General features: G+C 39.4%; 1 protein-coding gene across 1 annotated transcript; it reads right to left on the reverse strand.

The window, feature by feature from the left end:
- Positions 1-631: 631 nt before the first annotated feature.
- LOC140932981 (methylosome protein WDR77-like) lies at positions 632-9,067 on the reverse strand. The gene is made up of 10 exons (XM_073382488.1): positions 8,948-9,067; positions 8,537-8,864; positions 6,518-6,567; positions 5,976-6,046; positions 5,413-5,470; positions 5,018-5,089; positions 4,026-4,137; positions 2,405-2,476; positions 1,776-2,126; positions 632-1,389 (listed from the first exon to the last, which is right to left on the reverse strand). The coding sequence occupies exons 1-9, from the start codon at positions 9,003-9,005 to the stop codon at positions 1,799-1,801; spliced, it is 1,149 nt and encodes a 382-aa protein (XP_073238589.1). The 5' UTR covers positions 9,006-9,067; the 3' UTR covers positions 632-1,389; positions 1,776-1,798.
- Between the last annotated feature and the right edge of the window lie 2,557 nt (positions 9,068-11,624).

Raw genomic sequence — 11,624 nt, forward strand, 5'->3', positions numbered from 1 at the left:
TTCAGAATCCTCTTTGGAGACATTGGTGCCTTATCACTCCAACTGTAATGTAATGTATGCAGATTTTATATGAGGAATAAGCTGAACCACTTGATGCTCTTCGCTATATTGGTTTTTTTTTCTTCAGAAAAGAAGAACCTATTTAAGAACCTAAGTAGGCTAAACTAATGCAAACGACCATTTATGTGAGAACCTGTTTAGGCTAACTTGGAAAAATATAGTCGCTGGGTTTTGCCGTAGAGCAATTTAACTGGTCTAGCCAATTAACCAATTACAATATATGCCGCTTTGCTTGGGTTGAAGGTCATATTACCCAAAAGTCAATTATCAAAAATTAAAATTCCCAACTTGCACCGTAAAATCAAGAACAACAGTACTGCAAATTTCTACAAATTCATCGAACTTCAAGGAGGAAAGAAAAATCTACGCTAAACACCTGCCAACTCCAAAAAAATATATATCCTTTTTTCCTTGACGTCACTCGCTCTCGGCTTCCTGATTTGTCAAATGAACGAGGTTTTCCATTTCAGGGTATTGTGATCCTTTACCTAACACCCGATTATAGTGTTTACTGTCATCTGTGAAATACATTCAACTTAATACACTAAACACTTCAGAATAAAGGAGACTGTTTTTTAAAGTCGACGTTGATAGTGACTTTAATAGCGACCGGGAGAAGGCCAATTTTGTAGGCCCAAAATGATTGGGCGATACACATATATGAACCCATTGCGCTCCTCGCATTTACATGTAGCTTTGCTGAGTTAAAAACGGGAGGCAAAACCTCTGACATTAGCATTTCCGAAGAGGAGATCTGACAAAATGCTAATCCCTTTCCTCTCACGTTATAAGGGGCCTAGTAAGTTATTTTTATTGAGAATTTTATAGTATTGAGCATATCACAAATTTCCCCATACAGAGTCTTATATTTTTGCCATGTTCTCTACTCCAGTGACATGAGCTTGGGCGGCCTGTGATGCCACACGGATACAACAATCTCCTTTCCCACAGAGAAGTCGAAGGGCAAAGTTTGTTTCGAGCAGATGATCGCAACCCGATAACATGGAACTAGCAAACAAATCAGTGAACTAAGCACTCCTGGCATCGGGATTTTCATCCACAGCGTCAAACTGTTTTGGTGACTATGTCAAGAGAAACTAGGTCGCTGAAATGAAAGCTTTTGGGCAGTATTTTCCATGTTAGTGTTTGTTCCTCAATATAGTAGGGGCTTTAGCTCGCGAGAGTAAACACTTAGAGAAGAACAAAAATCATTCAAAAAAGAGTAGCAAACCCTTCCAGGGGCTCGAATGAGTTCTCTCCTCATCTCTTTTTTTGCCCTTTGCGCCTTCGCGTTGAAAGAGTTTTCCATGTTATTATTATAGCATTGGAATAGAGTACTAAAGTGTGACGTCATAAAAATGAAATTTTCTGAAATTATGGGATTTGTCAGGATATTCTGAAAGAACAATGTCCAAGAGGCCTACTTGCCAAAAATGAGCATTTGGGGACAAATTGTCTCTGAGATTGTAGCCCAGTTATGCTTACAAAACTCCATACAAACCCTTCTAAATTTTTTTTGGGTCGACCCAAAAAAAAATTAGAAGGGTTTGTATGGAGTTTTGTAAGCATAACTGGGCTACAATCTCAGAGACAATTTGCCCCCAAATGCTCATTTTTGGCAAGTAGGCCTCTTAGACATTGTTCTTTCAGAAAATCCTGACAAATCCCATAATTTCAGAAATTTCACTTTTATGACGTCATCACTTTAGTACTCTATTTATGCACAATAAGTTAGGTGCTAGCTGGCAGCAGTCACAATGGCGCTATCTGTTTCCACTTTAGAGGGTAAAGTCTTTTGAATCTGTTCTGGCCCTTCTACCTCCATTGTTTCAACGCCATTTTCCTCATCTTGAGACATTCCATTACCGTTAACATCGCCGTTGAAAATGTCCATACAGACCGAAGTAGCTTGTGATTTGCTGGTTTCGACATTAAGGTCTGATGGTTCGCCATTGTCAAAGGCGTGGCTAAATATCTGCTGTCCCCAGCCACTTGTGTACAAAGTGTCATCTACTGGGCTCCAGGCCAGGCCCCGTACCACCTCTGTGTGCTCATCACTTCTGAGACTGTGAAGGTAAGAGTGAAGGGCTGTTACTGTGGGTCCAACAATGTTGGATGGTGTTGTATCAGCAAAGTTTCGCACTTTCGGCTCAGTCGACCTCGTAATTCCTACAGTCGCTTACACTGTACATGCATAGCTTATTACAGAAGTTTTTAATGCCAGATTAAATCTCAAACCGAAACAAAAAATGGTCATGTTCTAAGAAGTCTACGTTGAGTTAATGTAAGTCTGTCATATTCAGAGTTACGTGAGATGTGTTCAGTCTGCTGTATTAATACTTACACAGTTGTATTATGAATGCAATCCTGTACATGAACCCACATATCGTCTGATACAGACGCAAGCCAATCAGGGCTATATATTTATGAAAAGAAGGAGCTTTTAGTTAATTAAAGTTACATCAATAAACAACTGCATAAAAGTTTAACACAAATAGAATATCTTTAGCCTTGAGTCTTTGTTCCCCTCTCCTACAATATAATTTACGTGTGGCTATTTGCAATAATTATTTGCAATACATGTCATCACATTAAATTAACATTTTTCCTTTGTTCCTTATGGTTGAGTAGTTAACAGGTTAGACTTCCGAATCTTGAGGTTGGCCAGCTTCTTTTTCCTTGGCTCGGCTGTCATCGTATTGTTTTTCATTAGCAGTGAGAGAAACTTTCCTCCACATTGTCGTCCCTTCAGGGGCTGGGGGGAGGGGATCCTCCTATGGACTATAATCACGTTAGGGGGGAAGTGGTTATTGGGCAGTGGTCATTGAGTAGTACACAGACACCTCTACTACATACCACTTATTAACCTAAAGTGAAGTCAATACAGGAAATCTGGGCCCGACGCCTTGATGTATTGACCGAACGATAGCGAGGTCAATACACCAAGGCCGAAGTGATGACCAAATGGACGAAATTAATAAGTTATTTATTACATTGCCTTTTCATTACGGACCTGAGCCTGCGATCAGTTAAAACCAACCGATCAGTGGATGACTTAAAAAAAACCCGCGTCACCTCAATGAATTGTACACTTGAGCCCATGATACAGTCAGGTGACACTGATCAGCAGATACCCTTTTTGACAGCTCTCAATCGACCATACCATGGATGTCCATAAGCAAGCCTTAGGATTTCATTTCCCATGGAAAACAATTTTTTGGTTCTGTGCCCAGAGATCATGAGAAACGATCAGCAACATTTTGTTCTGGTTCCATGAAAACTCATGAGTACCCATCCTGTAAATGTTTTTAATTTTCAAAGTCATATATTTTTTTCTTGGCCCTGGAAGCCATAAACCATTAAAGTATAATACTATTTGGGAATGATTCAAGATGGAACTGACAGATGTGAAACATTTCAGTTTCGTATATGAGTTGTAACTAAAGAATTGACCTAAAAAGTTTAATATAGTATCTGTGTGAAAAAGTAAATGGATCCCTAAGGCTGAAAATGGCACTAAGAAACTATTTTTTGGTTCTGTTATTTTAAGACCATGGTAACAACACGGTACCAGAAACTTTTGTTACCGTGAAATCCTAGGGCTTGCATAAGGATGTCCACTATCATCTTAAATGCCTTGGACACCTGGGCCCAGTTGCTCGAAGCATGGTTAGCATTAACCAGCGTTTAATAGCTTGACAACGTATTGGTTTTGATACTGCTTAACCAATAGTTAACGCTAACCATGCTTTCAGCAACTCAGCCCTGGCTAGTAATGCCCGGTCTTTACAGGAAAACAGCCAGTCAGAGAGTACCTCCTAATGTAGCCATATAATAATATTATAAAGTTTCAAGCGTGGGGGTGAACAGCTTTGGCTCGGTGTGCATTGACAGGTTTTACTTCCTGCTTTCTTAATGTATGAGGAAAGAGGGAAATTAGAATCAAGTAAAATAAGTTCACCTACCTTCTAGGAGAGAAAGCTAATTTGTTCACAGCTCGTTCATGGGGACAGTAAGCTATAACAGGTTGTCTAGCATTAAGGATTTTATGAAGGCAGACTGAACCATCTTCAAAACCTGAAGCATAAATGATAAATACAGTTACAAAGGGAACTGCTGGTAGAATATAAGCTCAAATATCTCACTGCCCACATTAGAGCCAAAATCAAAATTCACAAAAGACAGTTAATTTTATATATATGTGCACCTCTCACCAAGTAGAAGGGCAATAATGGCTTTCAAGTTCAAATTTGGCTTTAAGAGCCTTGACATCTGGCATGCCATTCAAACAAACTTGGTCCATAAATAATTTCTCCAAACTAGCTATTGTAAAAACTAAGAGTGTGGGCATTGCTTGTTTCGCTTCTCCTCGCTCACTCCATTTTTCCTTTCACTTTACTTCTGTGGGGTGATTTCCGGGCTTATTACACGTAAAAAACTTGCTTTTTTGCATTTTATATTAACAGCTACAATTTTTGGCAGCCACGTTTTCAACAATCCAGCTTAAGTTGTTTCCAAAGAATTCTGCCAGCCTTTCAAAACTGCCATTTTGGACAAGCAAACTTCATTTCATGTCATTTGGCTTTGGACCATCTCGTTTTGGAGAATCATCTACAATAGCTCTGGGTTTTTGAAAATGTTTCTCCCCAAAAGTCCTTCTTTTCTCATTTCCAACCAGTTAATGTCATCATAGTCATCTCTAATAAAGCCAATATCTAAGATTGTGACAACTGCCTTCTCAGTTTTTTCTTTTCCTTCTTCTGTTCTCCTCTCTCTCTCTATTTTCAAATCATTCTCCTTTTCCTTCAGTAGTGTGATTGTCAGGTTTGTCAGAACTAGAAAAATCATATTTTTGACCTCAATCTGGTCAAATGACAGTCACTACAACAATTTTTCAGTTACCACGTGTTAGCGACCTCTTTTTGTCCCAGGGTGGGACAATTATTTTAACACCTACCAATTGCAAGAACATTATGGTCTAATGGACTCCAATCTACACATCGTGGAATACTGTTGTACTGGGTGGAATCTAAACGGGAAAAAATGTTTAAAAGGGGTATTTCTAGGTGTTCAAGAAGTATCGTTGGTTGGTTAATCATGGAGTTCTGGTATGAAAATGATCAGTTGCTTTTCATTTGGTGGTCATCAGGGTTGCATCATCTGCAACATCAAGAAATTGTCAAAAAAGCTGCCCTAGAACAAACAATAACATGAAAACAGTATTATTTGAAAGAAAACATGTCACAGATGTATTTTTGAACTCAAAAGAGCAATTGAATGCACTCCTATATGTATAATCTCTGACTTTCACTAGTTAACTTAATACTGGTCTAACTTTGGTATAATACTAACCTGACAACTTGGAAGCAATTTTCGGAGCTCTTGTATCCCAAAGAATAACCCGCCCATCCTGCAATTACAGAAAAAAAAATTCTCAGTTTTCATGATTTAAAAAGTATTACTGAATATGAATGGATGTGAAGAACAGCCCTGTAATGAACATTTCATTATAAAGGAAAGGCTGTGCACTTATATGAAAAAGTCCTTTTCTTGACAAAAGGTCAGTTTGTACATGACACTGCAGAGCTGAGAAAAAGAAGAATTTAAAGGTAGGCACAAACTAGGTGACAAGTCACATTAACACGTTACAGCAACACTCTGTGAAAGCCCACATAAATTCAAACTAATTTGATCTCATGCAACTTGTCACAGTAAAAGAATTCTGTTGCAAAAATAAAGAATTTTACAAAAATTCTCCAGTACACATAGCACCATTTGGCCCTTCATTGTGTTGCTGCAACTTGTTGCCCAAACTGTTCACAAGGAGTGGTTTGTCACTGCAATGTGTTAGAGTGACATGTTGCCCACTGTTTTCCGAAGATCAGGAAAGAAAAATAGTTTTGATGGAGACAAACCTGCGACACTGACACAAACAAATCTTGTTGAGTTCTGCTGTAAGCAGTGCTCCATACCATGTCACTGTGACCTACAAATTAAATATCAGCACACCATAAAAAAAAAACACATCATCTGATAAACTCATGGAAAAATATCTGAAGATTATATGAATGTTTTATTGCAAATGGCAGTAATAATTAGAGGCTTCAAATCTTCGAAAATTTGAAGTGCTGCCTGAAATTATTCCCTGGTGAGAAGTTACATTGGTATGCCCACATGTGGGAGTACACTCACAGTACTACTATACTGAACACAATTCAATGCTAGCTTAGCAGGCTACCACCCCATCCAAGGGCATGTTCTTGCTCAATAGATAACACCATTTTAAGTAACAAACACCTTACAGCTGTATAATATTCATCAATTCTAAGCCTTTCTGTTATGATCAGTGCTCCTTCCAGGGACGACAGAGGAGTTCTTTTTTCTACAGGGTTAGAACAAGTAAGAAACAGAAGTTGGAGTATTAATAGCAGACCTATGTAAACAAGACATCATGTACCTCTGTAAGATTTTATGCATCTTTCTTGTTCAATATCCCATACTTTGATACTGAAAGGACAAGTCAAGAATAACGTATAGTCATTTAAAAATTATAATTATCAATGAGCATTAAGTTGAAGTTCTCTGCTATTATATCACTGGAGTTGCATTCTAATCAACTGTTTTTAAGATCAAAATTTGAAATAGAATACTGGCCTAAGAACAACTCTAGCATTTATTTGGGTACCCGGAAACTCAGTAGCAAGCTGTGTCATGCTTCCGGGATACTGTAAGGATCAGCAATACTGAAAGCATCCTAGACATGGGTGCATTTTGTATTTGAGAACAGTTTGGATAAAAAAGATTAAGGTTAATCCATAAATTGAAATAAATAGTGGCATCATTCACATCCTTGAGAGAATTTCCACCCTAGTTGTTTCATTCAAAACATTTCTCCATAATCCCATATATGTAATTTTTAAAAAAGACTTGTTTTCACTAGTGATAGAGTTGTAACTTAAGGTGTAAAAGTTTTTATAGCCCAGTAGAAAAAAAAAAGAATCGGAGTCATAAGCAGAGTCAAAAACCTTGGCTTCACCAACACTCAGGGTCTTTAAATAACTAAGAAAGTGCTGCCTTTGTAATGATATCTGCAAATCGTTAGACTTTCTAGTTTTCTCAGATAAGGATGAAAAGCCGTAGGTCCCATCTCACAGCACTTTCACTGATCTGTTCTTGAAGAACCCACACCATGGTTTGAAAAGTGTAAGGGGTCATAGACCCTGGTGGTGTGGCCAACCTATACCGGTTGTGGGATTGGGTAGGGATAGTTCCTCGCATGGGAGTGTCATTCATGCCTATTCCCTCTGGGCGGGCCTGTGTCCAGAAAAGCTGGTGAACAAAAAAACAAAACAAAGCAAAACAAAAGCTCAGAGGAATAAATAAGTCACAATAACAGAATGTTTCCATCTTCTTCTGACTCCACTTATGACAGATTATCAGAGTTGAAAGCAAAAGGGGAAGGATAAACAATGTTTGTTTCCACTCCTAGTGAGTTTAGTTTTTCCACTTCTTCTTGTGACTCTAACAACCTACTTTCACAAGATCTAAGGTGACAGAGTTGTATACACAGAATGGCACTCTGTTTTCACCAGATCATACACAGGGGGCATCGCTGAAACACACCACGGTTTTCAGGCTTATGAGTCTTAAAAAGGGTATGCAATAAATTTCACTATCTTATGCCTTGAACAGCCTTTAGACCAGAAGCCTTTCAAAGAATGTGAAGATTGGTGATGAGCAGTCTTCATTTGTGGTAGCAGCAATTTTTTCCAAAAAATCTACTTGCATAATTTCAGAAAAAATTCAGGGTAATCAAATAAAGCCTCTTGTCTCAACCCATCTGCCCCTGGACCGCCCGTAACTGCCCATGAGGATCCATGTCCCATCTACCACTTGTGATTTCAATACCAGAATGACCATGATTCGGTCAAGGAGGCCGGACAAAAAGAGTAAAGCTACTGGCTATAAGCCAGTAAGCTCAAAAAACTGAGGCAAGAAAAGAGAAAGAGGGAAGGAGAGAAAGCGAAGAGAAAAAGTTAACTTTTAAACCCAAAAGCCTCCAAATTTTGCTTTCCGTGCATGCCTGAACTTGGCAAGCTAATATTTTGCATCTGGCATTTATCAGAAGTCCGCGAAGTGCACGACCTGTGAACGGTTTTGTGGTAAGCTTTAGCACTTTATGGCCAGACAGAGACCAGAAAACAACTCGACTAACTTCAGATTTCGACAGTTGCTTTTTTAAGACTTTTAAAGAAAATCTGCGAGAAAAAGATCTGTGCATATCTTGAAACTGCTGAGAGGAAAAATGCTGGTATCCAACGAAGCCTCATTACATTCTCCTCGATCTGCATACATTTGTGTTTTTTCATCTCAGCTTCAAGAGATCCTCATATAAATAAATTTAACAATTTTTTCACTATGGAAACGACCCAAGCGAGCGAAAGAAAAAAAGATAAAACACTAAACTATTACAAACCTTCTATCCCAGCCAGCACTAACAATTTTACTCTTAATGCAATCCACACTAACAGACGAAACTGAGTTGTCATGTTCCGTCAACGATGCAATGTTTTCCAAGCTTTGAAAGCTCCCACTAAGACACCAAATGTCAACATTCCCCGAATCACATCCAAGGACCAATCTCCTGGAATCGATCCATTTAATATCTGTGGTTCCTGATTCAGTAGAACACCCAGCACTGCAGTAATTAACATCAGGCGCTTTAGCACGATCTTTGAACAACCATAACGAACCATTCCATTTTCGACCTGTTAGCGCTGAGGAGGCGACTGCTAGAGTGCCGTCTGCAAGTAAATGGCAGATTATTTAGAGAGATTGGACAACGAAAATCATTGAATTAAATGTTGACGAAGAAAACAACAGAAACCTTCTTCGATATCGATGGCGTCGACGTGAGGATGAAGCTCCGCTGGAAGAACCTCCATCTTTCAAATATGATCTTTTTGAGTGCACGTGCCGTTTGGTTGGATTAACAACGTCATGTATTATACCATGGAAATGCCTTTGGTCGAGTTCGACCACGTGACTACTCTCACAATAGGTTTGGCGGGATGCGGGATTTGGCTATATTTTGTGGTGATACTTGGGATGCAAGCTGAAAACAGGAGCGGGATGCAGGAATTTTAATAACTAGCGGGAGCAGGATTTCCTATTTTTATGGGGATGGGATGCGGGAATCGTAAGAGAAAAATAGTGGGATACGGGAATTTAGTTTGTTTATTAGCGTCGACTGAAAGAAAATGGTTCTTTAGTGTGTATAGCGCCTTTGTATTCAAGCTACGAGTGTCAAAAGAAAGTAAAGCCTGTCAAATTGTCAAATTGCCTGCCCATTATCACCTTTGTGTGTTGTTCGTCTTTTCCGGTTTTGCTATTTTCGTCGTTTTCGTCACTCGGAAAGAGGTATCAAATCACTGAGGTTAGAGGTTAAGTTCATTAAGATCCTGCATTGATCAGCACTGACTCCTGTTTTGTTGACGGATTTGACCTTTTCTGTTTTTACCTGGACGGACCGGTCGGACCTGGACGATCCTTTGAACTGAGCGTTTGTTACGTCAGTCTGGCCACGGTATGGCCACACCAGAACTGATGGAAGTGAACGATGACGACAATGTGGTAGCTCTGTATTACGTAGAAGGTGCCAGTGGGAATACATGTAATGCGTTTCTTCCGAAAAAAAAAAAATTAGAGCTCCGGTTTCAAGGTAAGTGAAGACCTTGAAAGTTTTAAAAGAAACAGTCAGGTGAGTCGACCTGAGTTTAAGAGTTCAAGAAGAGTCAAAAGAAATCTGAGTTTCATCGACTTCATTATCCTTGTAATAGATCTTTCAGGATCTATTATACGGTAACCTGGGATATCAATGGACTTTATCCCGTGCTACGATCTTCAAAGGGTAGCCACTTTGGATGGAGAAGCAAATATCCTGCTTGAAAGGGTGTCCGCATTTGGTCGTGCTATTCGATTCAATAGCACGTTTATGTTTTTATAAAAGAGACCATTTTCTCAATCTTTACAACCAGGGTGTTTAAATACGTTTTCCATGTCCTACACTCCACATAAACAATTGCCAGAATTGGCTTCATCGGCTGATGGAAACTAGCAGCAAAACAGTTGAATCATCGTGAGACAGACAGATAGCATCAGTCTACCTAACTCCAAAAATACAAGACTTAAAATATCGAAGTAAACATGTACCGATGCGCGGACGAAAAAATAAGCAAAACAGAAAATAAAGTTACGGTCGCTTATTGTGATGTTGAGGACCTTGACCCCCGGGGGGGGGGTACTTTAGGAATTTCTGGGTGGGGATGTGCCGCTGGGACCATGGAACCCTTAACCTATAACAGAGCTAGTTCAGCTGAATTTTGCTACCCTATACTAGAGTAAACTCCCCAAATCCCCCCTATCCTAGAGTAGCTGTTTCCCTGGTCTAGATAAAATCTTTAACCAACTGACCAGTTTCCTGAAAAATGATACCCTGTTCTAGAGCCAAACGCTCTGATTTATATACCCTATCCTAGAGTAAACTGCTTGAAAACCATACCCTTCACAGCGGCACATACCTATAGAGCCCATATATGGCCGTACCCCCCCCCCCCCCGGGCCTTGACCATCAAAATTGACAATTGTTAGATCAGGAGAAGGTAAGTCTTACATAACGTCTATTTCAATAATCAAGCAAAAAATCTCGTAAAAAAATGGGACGGGATCGGGATTCGGGCGTAAAATAGGGCGGGATGGCGGGATTGAGAAGATAAAAAGGCGGGAAAGCGGGATTTGAGAACCCCTATTGTGGACCCTCGATACAAGCATAAAAATTATTACACTTGTCAAGCCCCCATCCCAATATCACCCATCCCTCATCCAAAAATTTTAGACAAGGTATATCTAGGCTTTGCCAGATTGCTCGCAAAAGTAGCATAATATGCTAATACAGGAGCCCGTCACTAGCATCTGGCTACTAGAAGTGATCCTATCTTTCTGAAATTATGCCAATTATTATGCTAGTTTTTGTTAACTATACTCATTTTAGCAAAATATGCAGAAACTATGCTTCTACTTTTACTTCAAATTTGATAAAAATACCTCAATAACTATGCAACAAACAAGTAAATGGCAAGTACATTTACCTTATTTACATGTAGAAAACTTAAGAGTGCATAATTAATTCATTCTCTGAAAACTATAAACATTAACAAACATTAGCCTCCATCATCCTTCCCCACAAACGCCTGCTCAACCGAAAACAACATTCCTTTCCCATGTGTCGGAAGGGATGAAAAACGAGCTCCCCTAAAAACGCCTGCGTGGGAGGCTAAAAAAATAGGCACACGGACCAATCTCGTTCCCAGAGGCCGCGATCCTTTTGTACAAGGACACTAGATAGCCAGTTATGCGCATGTGCTGAGTCCTATGGGAAGTGCTCGTCACTTCCTGTGGGACCCAGGTCCCACGAAGACAGAAAATTGATTACTTAAATTTGCTTAAATTTGCCGGTAACACTTACCTCTGGTCAAACAATTGTTTGCATGATCAATAAAGGACAA

Source organism: Porites lutea, chromosome 4 (genome assembly GCF_958299795.1).
Source record: "Porites lutea chromosome 4, jaPorLute2.1, whole genome shotgun sequence".
Lineage (NCBI taxonomy): Eukaryota > Metazoa > Cnidaria > Anthozoa > Scleractinia > Poritidae > Porites > Porites lutea.